The following is a 17,815-nucleotide window of genomic DNA, read 5'->3' on the forward strand; positions in this document are numbered from 1 at the left end:
GCAGTAAACAGAGTTTACAATGCTTTGTAAACAGACCTCTTTACAAGCAAGAAGCATACTGAAACATGACACACATTCGATTAAAAGTTCCCTGTTGCAGCAAAACTGCACACTTCTCATCTGGCAATTTCCAAGCACTTTGCAAAGGTGAGAGCATTATTTGCTCTGTTTTCAGAGCACACGTGAAACGAATATAACACAAGGAACCTGCAGTGTAAACACTTGAAAAAGTGCCACAGCATTTTCCAAGGATGATGGCTTACCCCTTGTTAGGCTTATTTTACAATGAAAAATAATGGCCAAAGCTATTGTGCATTATGAAAGTTTTAAAAATTACTACTTTTTTTTCTTTTTTTTTTTACAGCAACCTGTTGCACAGTTGGATAAAAAAATTATTTTTTTTCTTAATACAGTACATGGCATTTCTCCTCGATTGCACTAGAAGTAAATTTGGAAGCACTTTAAGTTTGTGTTATAGGCAAACAGGAAAGAAAAACAAGTCAGGCAGGCTTTCAATCTCCTTTCCATCTCTCTGCCTGCTGTTTTATCTCCACCCTTTCACATCTCTGAGTCCACGTACATGCCATTGATCAGGTAATCCACTTGTGTGTAATCCTTCTTCTTGTAGCTCTCATAGGCCTGCATAAGGAAAAGAACTATAACAGTTATGAAAAAAAATGTACCAACTAAAAGCACTGCAAGAAGCGAACTTTTATCTACTAAGTACTGAGTCAGGGGCTCGGCAGCAATGAGAAGATATTCATTGTCCATGTCCAGCGTTTCTGCAAGGCCTGAAGCTGTTGTTTTGGGTGCATCTGCTGGAGCCGTGGTTGTTGAAAAAATGTGAGATGTTGACTTTATCTCATGCCTAGCTGTTGTTTCTGCTGTAGAGGCAGTAGTTAAAACCGTGGCACCTCTCGTAGAGCCCAGAGAAGTTGATTTACTCAAGGATGTTGCGGCTCTACTTGCTTCTGGCTCTAGATATAGCGACGTAATGACAGGCAGTGGGTTCGCAGAGTGTGAAATCTCTGAGGGGGTGAGTGCCATGGCACGAGTAGAAGTAGTGGAAGACATTCCTGCATCCTGTGGGATTAGGATAGTCAATGTTGCACTCGCTGTCTTTGGGCCAGCTCCAACAGTGGTGGGGCTGCTAGAGCGGGAAGCGCTGGCAGTGGTGGTTGGGTTAAATTGCTCTGTTTGAGGCATTTGAGTACCTGCTTGAAAAATGACAGTGAGGGGAGCAGAAGTAGAAGTGGGGGACAATACTGAGACAGAGCTACTACTTCCTGATTTTTTGGTGGTGGTCACAAGCTTGATGAAATGGCTAGAAGTGGAAGCAGGGATGTGACCAGAAGTGGGAGAAGAGGCAGTGGATGACATGGCTTCAGCAAGGAAACCAGAACTTGCAGGGGCGTTTGAGGCTTTGGCAGTTGTTTCATAAGCTGTAGTGAGGACAGTTGTGTTTGTAACGTTTGTTGTTGTGGTGGTCGCTGTGGTGGTGGTAGCATTGCTTGCAATTGTTTTTCTTGCATTTGTCGTTACACCTTCACTCTGAATCTCAAGCAAATGCCTCAGTTGGATCTTGTGAGTCCGAGGAGTTGAGGAAAGCAGGTTTTCGACATTGTGTTGGTCAACCTGTGCATTCACCATCCTCTCCTTTTTCTGTGGATAGCTTTGGTGGTGAAACAGGACTGTTTGCCTTTTCCCACCGACAATTTCTTCAAAAAGACAAAACCAATAAGTTTCATAAGGATAAAACTCTCAAGCTCAAATCTGACCTCATACCCCCAACATGCAAACCAGAACACAAATTCTGCAGTACATGTAGTACAACTGGAATAAATCAGTCCTGAAGACAGCAAGAACGTGAAAACTCAGACCCCTGCTCCCTCTCGGGTTTTTTGGGGGTGAGGTTTTTTTGTTTGTTTTGGGGGGGGTGTTTTGCTTTGTTTTTTGCCAGAGACCTCTGGCATTTGCCCAACCAGAGAATTAATTCCACAAAAAGGAGGTAACAAAGTACTGACCTACAATGCCGAAGCACATTATCACCAAGAGCTGCAGCATTTACGAATGCCAGCTCCTGAGAAGACTCATGCTTTCAAAGCTACACAGCATGGACAAACCCTTTATGCTTAGATTCATAATTTTCACCTCTCAAAAGTGAGTGGAAATTTCCACTTACACCTTCGTACTTTGGGAGAATTTCCTTCACAACTAGTGTTCTAGATTTATAGTGACATAAATCCCATCTGCTTATCAAAGGTCTGGTTGCTATGTTGCAGAGAAACCTTTGCCAACCCAAAAGAACCATGAACAAACTTTCTCTTTTTTTAACTTGGGTACGGAGAACTACTGAAACATACTTTAGAAGACCGATTCCCCAATCACCAACAAGCTCTATTTTGTTATTGCGCTAGTTAATTAAAATTGAAGATCCTGGCACTGGAAAGTCACCACGAGCAATTGTTGCTAAGGCTGCTCTGATTATGGAAGCAGCCTGCTGCATCTGGCACAAAATCCTGGCAATCTCAAAAAAACCCAATGCCAAGACGTTTTCCTTTCTCTTAAAAAAATATAAATACATCTGTTTATGCCTTTATTTTCCAAAGGACAGTGTGTGGAGTGCAAATGGCTTGAATGAAGGATGTCCTCAACATGGAGACAAACTGTTACTCAGTAACAGCTACAAAAGTTACTCAAAGACACATCATGCAGGTGTAAGTGCCAGAGCCCTTACCAGGCTACTGAAACAGTTGTCTCAGTGAACCAACTTCACCTATGGAATCACCCTGCAGGCATTTCACAACCTATCTCTCTCAGCTGAAAGCCAGTCAAGGTCTAAATGTAGGCATTTAAAGCAAAAGGACCAGGATCCTGGATTTAGCAGGAGCCTGAAGTATAGCGTTACCTCCAAGCAGATCTCTGATGTCTTGTTCGCCAGCATTCTGGCACACGCTCAGCTGGTGACACTGCAAGAGGATGCAGTGATTCTGGTAGGGCACAGCCCAATTACAGTGATGGTTACCTGAAAACAGCAGAGAAAATGGGTCGCTACACACAGTATACTGAACACACTGCTTCATGGCTGTAATCAAAGAATTAGAAAAAAAAAACCCAACACGATAGCTGGAAGATCTGGCCTTAAAGGATCCTGACTCAGCCTTAGTGAAAATAACGGGAAAGTCAATGAAATCAATATAGCAACTGCAGCCTACATTCCTGCTTGTCTTCTGGTACCAACATCTCCTAACAACAGCAATTCACTCACCCAGACAGGGACCAAGAGAGTGCACTACAGTCTGGACTCATCTAAATGCTAGCATTCACCTAGATGTCTTAATCAGGGGGAAAAAAAAGTGCACTGAAACTGAGAAGACACCCATCTTATCACCCATGGGAGACAGCTCTCACCTCAGTGCTTGGATTTACACTGAAATTTACTCTTCATTTGCTGAACAATGATACCATTAGCCATGGGAGCCATCACAGAAATTGTCTTTTAGTAAGTCAAATCCCAACACAAGCTAAATAAGCTCATCACAGCAGGAACTCTCTCTCTTGGCATCCCTTTGAATTCACTAACTTCTTTCTGGGCATGTCTACATACACATAACCAAGCTTTGAGGGAAGGAATGAACCTCCCCTAATCAGCGCTGAGGAGACATCTCAAACACTGTGCCCAGTTTTGGGGTCCCTAGCATAACAAAAGCAGTGTTGATGTACTGGAGCGAGTCCAAGGGTGACTACTAGGTGTCTGAGGGGCCAAAGCAGATGATTTACAGGAAATCCCAACTTAACATCAAGGGAAAAATTCAGTTTCCACCACAAGGGCACTCAAACACTGGGCTGGGGGCCAGAGAGGTGGTACACTCTCCAGCAGGTCTTGAACAGCCAGATCTAAGTCGAGTTCAGACCAAAGATCTTCAAAAGATCCTTCCTGTGTAAATTATGCTATTATTTTATGTAATATCACAGTAGCACGCAATTAATTTATGGGACATGCTGTAACAAAAAAACCAGAAGAAGGTAACACAGTGCTTGGTCTGGGATGAAGCAGACGTGTGCCCAACTGACCACCCATCAGTGGATTAAAGGGAACTGAAGTCTACAGTAGGATAAATTAATTTTGTGTTTATAAGTGTGACAAAGGGCAAAGAAGACACCTATGTGGTACATATGGCTATATTTAAAGCTCTTATCTACAAATAGAGTTACTCTCACTAAGGATTAAGGCTATGGGAAGCTTGAACTTTTCATTAAAAAAACATTTATGTTACCACAGTTATTAAGAGGGCTTGTGGAAAACTTACGAACTTGGAGAAATTCCTGTACCAAGAACTGCAATCTGTTTTGAAAGTCCTAAAGAAACTAGTCAAGGTGGAATTTTACTGTCTTTGATAAAATGTTAAGAAAGTGCCTGAAACCATTCAAAGCCTTTAAAAAATGGTACTTCAAAAGCAATAAAATAAAAAGCTTCAACAGTCACACAGAGCAGGAGATACAGCAGCAGCCCTTCAAGAAATTAAAATCCACTTCTCAGAAATGAAAGCATGTTTGGATGTGCCCTGACTACCCACCCCACCTCCTGTCCCTCGGTCAGTAAGTCACACTAGTGGAGAAACATAGACCATCTACTAATGTAAATCATGCCATTTCTCACTTCTTGGGAAGGGGAAAACAAAAAGGCAGCAGCTATCTTGCATTGGCTACTTATCTAAGTCAGTCAGTTCAGAAAGGTCAGGTGATTAATGGGGTCAGCATGGTTAAAGCATCCTGGTTTCTGCTGCCATCAGAATCCAGTTGCTCATGAGTTCCCTGTTGCTCCCCATGACAAGCAGACACCTCTATTGAACCAGACTACCAGACTGGTTAGTACTCTCTTTGATGCAACTCCAGATTGAGGCTCCAACTGATGTGTCCACTGCAAGATCCCTGCTACCCAGTGGTTCCTTTTTGCTCACTTCCAATTAGGAGAGAGAAGAAAAAAGAAAAAAGAAAAAAAAAGAAAAGAATAAATAGAAAGTGGAAGGACAACAAAAGCTCTTCAGAGCTCTTTTGAAAGGAAACCACATAGGCAGATGCCAAGGTCTTGCCCTATCAAACTGGTTTATTTCATTTTTAAGCCTGCTGTTACCAGAAAGGAATCGCAGATGCCCAAAGGCAAGCAGAACCCAGGTAAGCAGTTGTATTGTGGAAGTAGGGAGCAGGAATATTTGCTCTCGCAGCCATGTCATATTTTCCCTTCATTTTCCCCAGAGCATGCAAGATAGCCCAGAAGAACGGCCAAGGGGCTCTGTTCTCAGAGCCAGACTGCTCCGACGGCCAAGAGTTTTCCCCCCAGCCCTGGGCTGGCCACCCTAGAAGAAACTTGGGAGAGCTCTGAATATGGCTGGGGATGCAAAGGGAAGAGTACAAGCTTATCTTACCTCCCAACATGGGTTCACTGTGCTCACCAGGCATCTGGGAATTCCGGATTGCCAGATCTTTGCTAGGATGCGCACCTTCTCCATCAAGTATATCACTTACCCTAGCAGCATATGGGGACTTGAACCCATTCCCTTAGACAACATACGGAGGTTAGAGTTACTATCCATGCTGTCAGCACTAGAGAGTTTTGCTGCTTTTATTAGCACATAACTGAAGTGTCAAACCGTCTCATGATATTGGTACAATCGTTTTGCGTATGTTAGTTTGCTAACTATGTATCCTGGCCTCTGGTGTGGATATTCAAAGACGATGCTGGAATAGCTAGATCAGCAACCATTTCCTTTTCTGCAGGGCACATCTGAAATGTGAATATACTGACAAAAGCAGTTCTTTTTGTGATAGTTGCACTACTTCTCTAAGTTAGTGATGTTCTGTCAGCAAGGGTATATATTACATCTACAGAAGAGAGCCTAACCAGCTAGGAATGTTATTTTTCCACTTTTCCAAGCAATGCAGCTATGAAGATGTCTCCCCATGCAACTTTGGCCTGCAACTTAACACCATAATACCTTGAAAAATAACAACCACTGCTCCTTTACTGCCAGTTACATAGGTGTAACTATTCTGACATCTAAGCCTCAGGCCTCACGTCTGTAATGAAAGCAAGCACAAAAATAAACATACTTGGGGAAGGTGGGAATGGAGAAGGAGAGAAGTAAAACTGATCTTAAAACCTAAAGCTTATCATAAAAAAAAGACATTTCAGGTCCTCCTCTCCAGATGATCTCTCTGCACATGGCTATACATTTATGTCAAGAGTTTGTATGTTTTCCATCTCCCTTGACATCAAGCAGTGCAACAGACTGGCCATCAAGTAACAAATAGGAATTAAATTGCTTCAGTGGGCTTAATACAGAAAGTAAAACCCGAAAAGCTTTCAGGTTTAGTTTTACGTGGTTTCCTAAAGATGGAACAAGTCACCTAATTGTAGAGGCTCAACCACCTCTGTCCAACAAAGCTAACATTCAACTGGACTTGCTGTGTACAAAATACATCAGGAGAGAACAAGGTGAAGGGTATAAAAAAAAGTGGCTGAAGTCAGCAACAGGGCAAAGTATGCACTCAGATCATCTCCCAGCCCTGATCACAGACAAACTAAATTCCTTATGGCCCTCCTCTGGAAGAGGCAGCAGATAGCACCTTGTCTACCTTTATCAAGATATCAGGAGGTTAAGAAGACACATGCACTGTGTTGAGAGATTCTCAGGTGGAACAGAAAAACATGCAGTGCTACAGACCCTAAATGTCAGCACAGTCAGTGTGAATGTGTCATCTCTCTAGGGTTTACTACCTTAAAAAGCAGAAGCTGAAGTTTTCACAGCTTTGATGCCTGGGAGACAAACCCACTCATATTTTACCTCCTAAATAAAATGTTTAGTTTATAAAGGTGCTTTCTTTCCACTATGAAGAGATGTTTCATTTAAAACAAAGGTTTGAAACACTGTGCATTAAAAAAAAAGGCATCTTTATGATGTTCCTATCAATCTGATTGTCAGACATTCATCCACCTGAGCCAAGGTCTCATCTTCACCACTGCAGCCCCAGTTTGTAGGTGCTACAAGCTTTCACATGCGGCTAGATAAGATAGGGCAACTCTGAAAGACTCATTTAGAAGTTTAATGCTTTTTAAAGACATCTCAGAGGTAGACAGCAGAAGGTTTTCATCTCCCCAGACTTGTTTAACCCTGTGCCTGGTTGCAGGATACAACTGGTTTCTTCTAAGGCAGAAAAAACATAAATATCAGTGAGCAAAGACTGCTCATTCCAGTGCAGCTGTCTTCAACAGCACTGTTCACTTGCAAACATCTGGCAGCATGGAATAATCATTCTTCAAGTGAAGTGACCTAACACCGTTTGCACGCTACCAGCGCACACCAAGTGCACATGCATTCTGTTTCTTACGGAAGCTACAAGGGCCCTGGGATATGGTTGTTCTGGATTCAATTTAACCAAAGCTGTCAAAAGTTATTTAGCACCGCGGGACTGCACAGAGAAGCCGTAACTGTAAATGCCTGTAAACAACTGGAATTAAGAAAGATAGTTGTCAGGGGAGCAGAAGAGACCTTTAAGGAACAGAAAACCCAGCTGGAATTCCAGCTAAGGGACAAAGAACCTCACCTGAACCACCTGGGCTTTGACAAGCCTGCCTGCACTGGTTTTCAGTTGTAAGCTTGTTTATTCGTACTACATGGACTCCTCTCCCTTTCAGGACAGAAAACCTGTGTTCACATATACAGAAGGAAATCAGCAGGAAGAATACAATGGCAGTCCACATCTTCAGGGTTGGCCTTGCAGGGATGCTTCTCTTCCCAGAAGCAATTCTTTCTTATATCACTTTCAGATCCACTACAATATACCTATTAAAAAAAAAAAAAAAAAAAAATTATCAATTTATATCAAGAGAGTGTTCTACTAAACACACTCCTATCAGCAGGGATAGAAAAAAAATACAAAAGGCAAGTATCAATACACACAACATATAGGCAATGATGCAGAGGCAGGAAGAGAAAAGACCATACCCAAATTCACAGAGAGGCTCTTTCTTTGGAAACGGTACTTTGCTCTTCTTCCCTCAGGCCCGACCAGAGAACAGCTCAAGTCAAAAGCCACATATACAAAGCCAAACTCAAAGTCCACAGGCGTATGGCAGAACAGACATGATGGTTTTTGACTCACTCTGTCTTTAATGTTGTTCCCAGGCTCAGCAGAAGGGTTTGCACCAGCTTGAGCACACTGATAATACGGGGAACTATAGTCCTGGCCCTGCCTTTACACTAAGTCAGTCAAACCCAAGCATCAACCTTAGTTGATTCTTGCTTTGATTTTCCTGCTCATTGCAATAAGGTAAAAAAACGTCTGGCTGAAAACAAGCAAAAGCCAATATTTCCAGTTTTCCAAGAGATTACACAAACACATCAGCTGTTGCTGAAGAAGTAAGCAACAGTAAGCCTTCATTTCCCCACATAAAACAATAAATAGGCAATGTCTTTTCTTCATTATCAATGAACACACGAGACTCTGTCCCAATGGATGGGCTCTCATCCTTGAAGTCACTGGAGCAGCTCCTGTTGACTTCAGAGCAGATCGTCAGCTTTTACCTGGATTTACCCTCTTGTTTCCAAGACTTTTTAAAGCTTTATATGAGCTTCCAAACTGTTCAGCCTGAACCAGACCAATTGTAAGTCTCTTTCCTAAGTAGTTTTTAAGGGCAACCCTCTTCCTCATCACTGGAGCAAGCTTTAGTCCTCACCCTGCAGTTATGAAGAGAAATGTCATGGCCTTCGAAGAGTGCTGAGATTCAACTTTGCATGACATCTCAGAGGTGTATGTGACGACTGCAGTAGAAGATGCAAAGGCAGTTCACGACACAGAATGAGTAGCATATGTGAATGGTATAAATAACATAGTGAAAAACATCCAACAGTCATCAGTAACATGCCTAAGACCCTGATTTAGCCATCCATGCAAGAAGTTTCATCCTGAGTTCTCAACTCCAGCTGCAACCATGCTTGTGAATTTAAGAGTCTGAGTAACAGCCTTTTTTTCCTCCAAGAAAGCCCAAGACAACATTTATTAGCTTTGACTCCCAGTTTGCAATATTTTGATGCTTCACACCATGAAACTTTTGTTTCCAAATTTCCCTCCTTACTCTATGTCCTAAAGCCCCAACAGGGTAACAGAGTTTTAGCCTCAGAACCACCCTGCCTGAAAAGGGTGAAACATAAACAGCTACCGCAAGCTTCGCAGAGGACACACAACACAGAGTTCCACAATGGACTACCAAAGAGTCAAAGGTGGGGGCAAAACTTGATGCTAAAATACAGTGTCTCAAATTCAGCATGCCTAGTCACCCTACAAGTTCCCTAAGGAACTCAGAGCCTCCTTCCTGCCCTTTTATTTATTCTAATAAAAAGAGTTATTTTGCATGTTGAAAATAGATGGAGCATTTCTACATCTTCTGCTCTCCCAGAGAGCAGGGGAGCCCAAAAGGACTGGGCTGCAGGGTACTTGCACAGCTGACCTCAGCTTGTGCGTTCCTCTCCAGCTTTCTCCCTGGAGTAAGAGTGCACAGCATCACGCTGGTTTTGTGCAAGCAGGTTTCTCACTGCAGCCAAAAGTTCATGCCTGGGTCACCCCACCTGGCAGCTGGAAATAGAATTTCTAAGTCTGACCTGACAACAGAGGTCTTGGTGGGGAAAGGCAGCTCACCAGCCCCATCTAGGCCCGCATACCAGAGACTGCTCCCGGCCAGCACCAGCTCCGCCGCATTTCACAGTGCGCACTTTGCTCCCTCCTCCTCCTCATCACTTGCTCTTCCAAGTACAACTTTGCAGGAGTTGCAAGAATCAGCGCAGAGGAGGAGAGGAGCTGTGTGATAGATATGCAACTGCAGCCCCTCCAATATGGTACACAGGCACTGGCTGCCCGGGAAAGCAGCCCCGCATCTTCGGCAGGGAATTGGTAATATAAGTTTGTGTTCCTCAGCCAAGATAACTTCAATACCTTTCCAACTGTTCTGAATTACAAAGCACTTCCACAAGTTTGCCTTAGCCTGTAGCACGCTCTTGCTGTCACTCTTAGCATATGCATATACTGAAAACTCCAGTTGACAAAACTGGGAGCAAGGGGAGAAAGCAAGGGTAGATGTGAAACACTCTGCCCACAGGAGATTTTCCTAGAGCAGACAGACAACAAAAGTTTGCTTTAAACACTGAATCCTTCAACTTAAAGCAGGTGATTTGGGTTCCCTCACCGACACTATAGGTACCTCACCAAGACACTCAGAGCACTGTTTGTCAACCTGCACTCCCATCACACTATGCAGAAGTGGACTTTTTGTAAGGTTCACAAGTCACAGGCAGAGATTCAGCAAGCAGTATCTGACCCACAGAAAAAAAGAAAAAAATACATCATTACAGGTAAATTTTACATTTTAAAGAGAGTCCAGTTTATGTTTGCTGTCCCTTTTCAAGGTAAAAGGCTTACAAGAAGCAACATTTTATAGCCTAACAAGTGACCCTGAGAATGAATTGGCTGTGCAATAATGTATGCATTTACTGTTTTAAAGAAAATGGTAAATAACAGCAATGAATACAAACACAGAGCACTCTCTTATTATAGGGGAGTTTTCCCACCTTTACTAATACCTTTGTAGTTATACTAACCAACCCTCAAAGAATAAACATCTTCCACTGCATTTCGGAAATGCAGATACAGCAGCATTAAATCTATGCATAAATACTGTAATTATTATTATATTGTAAATCTCAGTCTTTTAGGACAAATAAAATAATCTTAATTCATCTCAACTGACTCAAAACCTACATATATTTGTAAGATCAAATGTTGATCATACTCAGTGTCTAGAAGGACATAGCGACCTGTCCCTTATGCACAGAGATGCTTTGTATCCCCAACCACACTAACCCACCAGAAGTCCTTCCCATCACAGCTGACTTTGGTCCCACTTGACTGCAACAGCTCCAGAGGAAAGCAAAATTCCAGTAACTGCCTCTCACCTCTTCCAAAGCACCTGGCAGCCTTTCTGGATTAGGCCAGCACTGGTTAAGGGGGACATGCTGAGCTCAGACACAAGAGGTTTGTCTCCCCTTTCCCTCTCACTAAGCATCGTCTCCTCAGGGGCCAACTGCTAATTCCTCCCCCAAGGTGCTCAATACAAACTTACAAGCTTAAAAGAATTTAAAATGTTCTTTAGCCAATTCTAAAAATCCCTTTACAAATTGCAGAGTGAGCGTGCGAAGTAGACAAACACAATACACAGACTCTAAGTACGGCAGACAAGCAAACAGCTCATTCCCAAGTCCGTCAAAGGAATAACCAGAAGCAGTTGTACCTTAATGCAGTCCAGATGATGCTTGGGATGCTGTATTAAATACCCGAACCTCCAGCTAGGGGTGGTTGTTTTTTTGGCTTCTTCCACCTTAGCACAATCCCATACATCCAGAACAAGAGTCGCAATCACTTGCAGATCACTTTTCCCAACTTAACAACTGCCTTTTATAATTACAAGCAACAAGATTCATTTCTGCCTTCCCATCACACTTCTAGCCAGTCCCACATGGCTCCATTTGCACTCTGAGATCCCACTGAGCACCCACCCCACACACCTACATCCCAGAAAAGCACCAGCTAAAGCTTCTCCTCCAGATCGTGTTGCTCCCCAGAAGAAACCACCCTTTGGCTGTCGGAGATAACACTGAGGAAGAGATGAACACTACTGTTCCCATCAGAAGTAATTTTGAGAAATCTGGGCAAAATTCACTCTTTGAGCACGACCTTCTCCATCTGTAGAGCATCCCCAAGGAAATTAAAAGTCAAACCAAACCACAAAAGACAGCAACAAATAAAATCTGGGAAAGGACTACACTCTGAAAAGTGCAAAGTTTACTTTTACCATCTGTGGCTATAACTCAGCAGGGAACAAGCATGCTGGAAAACCAGAATAACTTTGAGTCAACAACTAAATGACTGATGACTTTGCAACGCACACACACATCCAGAGGGCATTGCCTGCAGGGTTTCAGAAGCGTTCCTCTCTTCTTGCTGATCTCCCTGTGCTTGAGCCAAGGAATTTTGGGGGCGGGGGAAATCAAAGTATTATTTCAAACAATATTGATTGGGGTGATTGTGCAAGAGCAGAGTGAAGCCTTTGGAATATAAACTCCTTGTCTCCATGTCCTCCCAGCCAGCCTCAGTTGCTCCTGGTTAAGTAGCTGCAAGGTGCATGCAGTGACTGCACCAAGGCAAAAGGAGAGATATAGAACTAGACAAAAACCATGGGACGAGTGTATGCATTAGAATCACAAGTACAAAGTGAGCAAAGCAAATCATTTAGGGTAATACATGCTCCTTTAAGCTGTCATCAAAGAGCCAGCAGACACTGCCCCCAAATTCATACTTACAAGCGTGCATGGACGAGGCATGAAATAAGGTCGAAGAGTTGCAAAGAAATCTTCTATTCTCAGAACAACAATAAAGCAGGGAAAACAAAGGTGGAATACCTTTTGCAGATAACAATGCTACCCTCCCATCAAGTTGAGAAGACATAAGGCCTGGTTTCAACTTGCAATTGCTGCTAAACACTTCACATGTTGTCAGCTCTCAAAACAAGTGCTATATTTCACTCTTTAGAAAAACAGAATTAAACCAGATTTTGCTAAGGGAAGACAAGCACATCTCATTTTGTGAATTGAGGCTAGAATGCAGGAGGCAGGGAATCTGTGCTGCAATCTTGAGAAGCATTTGGCTTCCCAAGCTTACCTCCAAGGATGAAGTTGCACATGTGGATAGGTCTGGAGACAGAAGGGGCAGCACCAAGGCACATGAGGCTGATCCACTGTCAGCTGAGCATGACCAGATGAAGTTGTATCATTCCCAGAAGAGCAGCTTTAGAGCCATTAGGTTCCTTTGGCTCCCAAAGAAAGTTAATGGCAAGTTACAAAGCTGTTTCTGCAAAATGTCACGTGCTATCAACAATGAAGGATGAACTGAACAGAGATTGTGAAGCAGAGGGGCATTATTGATTATAGGGGAGGAAATGCATTACTAGGTCCCTGGTCTGGACATAGTTCCTTTGACTTCCCAAGATGCCTGCACAGCCTGAAGTGTTCCCACTTCCTTAGAAAACCCAGGATGCAATGGTCAAAGGTCCATTTGCTGCCACAATACAAGCTCTCCATGCCCCCGCCATTTCCAATATAAACAAAACACTCCTCTGGGAGGATGACTGAGGTGGGACATGCACAGTTCCATACTTTCACAGGGAGTTTTGAAGAAAAGTATGCCTAGAAATCACTGAGTCTTATCTCATGGATACATCAGCCAGGCTAGGACGGTGACCAACAAGCTGGATCTGATAAACACCTGGGGCTGACATAAGGCCAGCAGAGCATTTGAGGCTGATCTGCTGCAACAGTAGGATGCAAATTACACATGCTCCAAAATGTGATTCAGAGGACAAACATTGCCAGCTCAGGTCCGGAAGATCATCACTTATATTCCTTCTCCTACCACACAACTTCTTCAGAGTGTAACATCACACAGCAGACCATGTATTATGAAAGAGCTGGCACATCCCTCCACCTTAGCAGGCACAGTCCTCACTGCAGCAGTCAGAATAGGGTATTGGATAGACATCGGTTTGGTCTGCTGCTGCCTTTTCTGATGTTCCTCCTGATATATGTCCACAAAAAAAGATTTTAAAAGTCCTACAAAGCCAAAAAGTCCACATAGACTGCATCACACTGGAATGTGTGGATGCACAACAGCCCAATAAGCAAAAACACTTTAATTAGGCAGCCATAAAGTTATATATCTTCTCCTCCCCTAAATATGAACCACCTCCTTCAGTTTGTGATGTAGTCCCCATCTATGGCTGAACTTCTCATCAATCTGCACGACACACATCCCACAGGAAATGTGACTGCAATGCCTGCAGCAGCATCTACAAGCTTCAGGGAATGAGCTAAAAAGATGCCAACAGCCACAAACAATTAAGTCAAAAGAACAGAGACAGCATCCTTGCTCAGTGCACCCAACACACTCTCTAGATTCACATTTGACTGACTTTAATGGGAGTTATTAAGCCAGAGAGCAAGAAATAATCCAATATCACTGAGCAGACAGCCTCTAAGAAGGCTGCTGCATCCTCTGGAAGACTAGTGTGGAAACAGTGCTTTTAAAAAGAAGTTTGCAGCTGCTGAAGTATTTCTCCAGCTGCTACATATTACTCTCTGCAAGAAAAACCATTCTTCTGTTTGTAAATGGCCAAACACAATAGATCAGAACTTTCAGGATGTTCTGCATGAACAGAACAAACACCTTAAAGTCTCTTTCAAAGAGGTGGAATGCCAAGTTTTGCTGAGAAACTCTGTGATCACACTTGGACTTGGCCAACTTTCACAAGTATAATGCACTTCAGGCTCCATGCTGACAAAGGTACCTTACGCTACACAGGCCCAAGGCAGTGCAAAGCTCATGAGGAACAGCATCTCTGCAAGGTCAACACCACCACGCTCCACAAAAGGAATGGAAAGCCACTTCCATGCAAGTGGTGGATTAATTGCAGGCTCTGAACAGCAGACCTCATTCACGCAGATATTGAAGTGCTGTATCCTTCAGGTTCAAGATTTTCAGCAGCTTCCTCAATCTTCCTTTCCCTACCAGGAACCCAGAGAGGAAGGAGGTTTTAGTGGTTAGAGCCCACGTCTGACAGTGACACAACCTGAGCTCAGGCTCCTTCCCTGCTTCCAGCTTCCTGTGGAAGTGATGCAGGGCTACAGATTCACAATCTTTGGCACATTTAGCCACAGTGGGTTTTGTGGGCGGTTTTGGGGGGTTAGTTTTGTTTTCGGTAGTACCGGCTTTACCCATCTCCATCTTTCTGTGCCTCAGTTCTCCACCTGCGTTCCTCTCTCAGGGCACAAGGCAGACAACTTATGCATTTGTTACCCCACTAATGAGGGCAGCCCACACTGGCACCACTGAGGCTTCGTGGCCATCACACTTTGCCTCTGAGAAAATATATGTTAAAGCCTAAAACTCCAATACCAGCATCACCCATCCATCATCAATTCTCACCCATATTAGTGCCATGTTCTGCAGTTCAGATGGTGAGAAGTACTACTCAGCGGGATGTTTTCCTGTGAAAAATGACCAGACAGCTATTTCATTTATGTGAATGTGGCTTGTTTCAGAATATCTGAAACAATCCAGTTTTAATATGAAGAAAAATGAACTGCCAAAGGCTAACTGCATAAAGCTGTGACTGGACAATAAATCTGCCAACAAAAATACCTCCAAGCAATAAAAATGGGCACTATGGCTCAACTGCAACCTTCCCTGATCTGATCCACACCCCAAGCAGCTAGCAAATTTTCAGACATGCTGCTGTCTCCTGGGAACAGGAGATGGTATGCAGGGCATTTCTTACCACATGTTTCAAATTAAACAGCTTTCAACAAGACCCTCAAAGGAACCATCCTAGTGGGCACCCACATGAACTCTGCAGCCACTGAGCTAATACAGAGCAAAGGAGTTCAAGAAGGGTAAAATGCAAGCTCATGATGTTGGCTTCTCCAAGTTCCTGCAGAAGCAGGTACTCTGCAGCATGGGTGCTTCATGATTGCTGAGAGACTGCATTAGAAGCTAGAACCAGCACAGTGTACGTGCACAGGAATAAAATGTGTCTGAGGTGCTATTAAATTCAAGTCTGCCAAGTCTGGAGCTAACAGAGACTTAAACAAGCAGGAACTTCAGCCTGAAGGTACAATTAACCAAGTGTTACTTTTGGAGCAAATAAAACTGCCAGTGTGTTAAAGTCTGGTCACCCACCCACCTCCTGCCCTGCAGAATTTTACTGCAGTCAGCAATTTCCTGGCAATTCAGGTCAAGTTAAATTTCACTGAAGTTGATAGTTTCAATGCTGTCTTTCACTCCAGACATTTTTGAGAAATCATTATGCTCCTCTATAAGTTCATGTAGCTGTAACACTAATTTTAGGCGTGTAGAAACAGAGGACACATCTCTGTCCAGAACACAAGGTTCTGCCAGTTTGTTCAGGAATTTAAGCTTATGCATGGCTTTCAGCAGGATTACACACAGTAGTGATGGCACCCTAAGTTACAAAAGCATTAGGCGATAGCGTGCAGAGCTCAGAAACGGAGAAGTTCAGACAGCCTGGAAACAGCCAAAACATGGTCCCAGTGCAGCAACTGAAGGGGAACTTCTCACTGCTAAAAGAACTGCAAGAAAGGAAAGCATCTGAGGCTATTTCTCCTTTCTGCAAGGAAGTAGGATCTTTGTGCATATCCTCAAATATGGAGAATAAAAAAAAAAATTTTTTTTTAAAATCAAAAGCTAGGTGCGTCCTCCTCCTCCAGCCATCCTCACGAGCAAAGCAACCTGAAGGCTCCTAGATTGTAAGAGGTTTCTTCTTTTTAAGCTAACAACTCTGGTTAAAAAACAAAGATAGCTTTATATGGAAGGTCTGCTAGGTGAGATGCAGCAAAAAGACACTCCAGCTTACCACAATGCAATATGATACTGAGGAGCTTTTCACCATATATTAGCACAAATCAAAAGATTCTTCCCAAACTCTCCAAGCCAGGAAGACATTTATAGCAATACCAAATGAAGGTTGCTGGCACATGCCTCCCTGCTTTGTGATTTTGACAGCTTGAAAGATGTGGAAATCACAGGGCAGGGTGCGTGGGGAAGCTTAGCCAAGTCTATTTTCTCTGAACAAAGAGAGAATTAAATGCAATAGCAGCTTTCCTCATCCTTGCTGGCCTTCCCTGTTGCAGGTTCTTCATAGCCAGTAAATCTTCAAGTCATGCACTAACCTGAATTTAAACCTATGGGTCATCAGAACCTATAGGAAAAACATCCTTCCCCCTCCTTACTCTCATGGATGTCCGTGGCTGCCAAGGCAGCATCTGTAGAAGTGCTTCAGCCCAACTCTTGGGCCTCATCTCCTATGCGGCAGCAGCTGTGCTACCTTGTTATACATTCCCTCTTTTCAGTTTCAGAGGAACTCATTTAAGTGTTGAGTCCTGATGCTACCTGATTAATAGGTCAAAGCAAAATAAGCTTGGTTTGAGGTCCTCAAAGCTTTTCCAGTACAAAAATCTTCATACAAAGAGCCCCTTTTTCATGAAAGGGGGACTGCACAGGCAGTAGCAGGTTCTTCTGAACCTTTCTGAGCAATATATGGAAGGTCTGTCCATCTATCGGTCTGCTGCTGATGCTGCTAACACGGACTTCAAAACTATTCCATAGGGTTACCTGAATACCATGGGCAGCTACAGACAGTGAGCAAAGCAGCTCACCAGGAGAGATTACAACTACCACAAACATCAGTTTAACTTATACCAAAGACATGGAAGTGAAAAACTGCATGTTTTCCCATAATCTCTCTCATGTTCTGTATTTTACTGGACAGATGGGGTCCAAATACAGATATTTTCTGAACCACTCTGGGATGCCTCCGTGCTTATCTCAGTCTTCGATTTTTGCTCAGCAGTACAGCAACAGACTATGGAAAAAACAAAGTTGAAACCTCTCTCTCAGCTGTAACACCTGGACTTGAAACAAAAGCAGGAGGTTATTCTCACTGCTCCAGAAGTTGTGACCTAGAAGCAGCAGCACAAACTGAACCCATTAGAAACTTCTGGCTACTGATTTTATGCCAAAGATGCTCTGATTCTGTAACGAGGGGAACAGTGAACTAGAAAAGGCAAAACACCAACAAGATCAGCCCACCCTGGTCCAAAGATGAGCTCAGCATACACTAGTTATCTAGGTCAAG

General features: G+C 43.3%; 1 protein-coding gene across 3 annotated transcripts in view; it reads right to left on the reverse strand.

Moving 5' to 3' along the window:
* Window positions 1-416: 416 nt before the first annotated feature.
* LOC104828681 (chromosome unknown open reading frame, human C11orf24) overlaps window positions 417-17,815 on the reverse strand; it is a 28,751-nt gene continuing 11,352 nt past the window's right edge. For 2 of the 3 annotated variants that reach the window (XM_010562538.1, XM_010562539.1), the window contains exons 2-4: window positions 7,606-7,844; window positions 2,909-3,025; window positions 417-1,718 (exon numbers count right to left, since the gene is read on the reverse strand). In XM_010562538.1, coding sequence (XP_010560840.1) covers window positions 559-1,718; window positions 2,909-3,025; window positions 7,606-7,762 — 1,434 coding nt within the window. In that variant the 5' untranslated portion in view covers window positions 7,763-7,844 and the 3' untranslated portion in view covers window positions 417-558. Of the gene's footprint in view, window positions 1,719-2,908; window positions 3,026-7,605; window positions 7,845-14,449; window positions 14,524-17,815 lie in introns of those variants that run through there. The other variant, XM_010562540.1, reaches the window with a different exon arrangement.

The sequence above is a fragment of the Haliaeetus leucocephalus genome, unplaced genomic scaffold, assembly GCF_000737465.1.
Source record: "Haliaeetus leucocephalus isolate CR32 unplaced genomic scaffold, Haliaeetus_leucocephalus-4.0 Scaffold161, whole genome shotgun sequence".
Lineage (NCBI taxonomy): Eukaryota > Metazoa > Chordata > Aves > Accipitriformes > Accipitridae > Haliaeetus > Haliaeetus leucocephalus.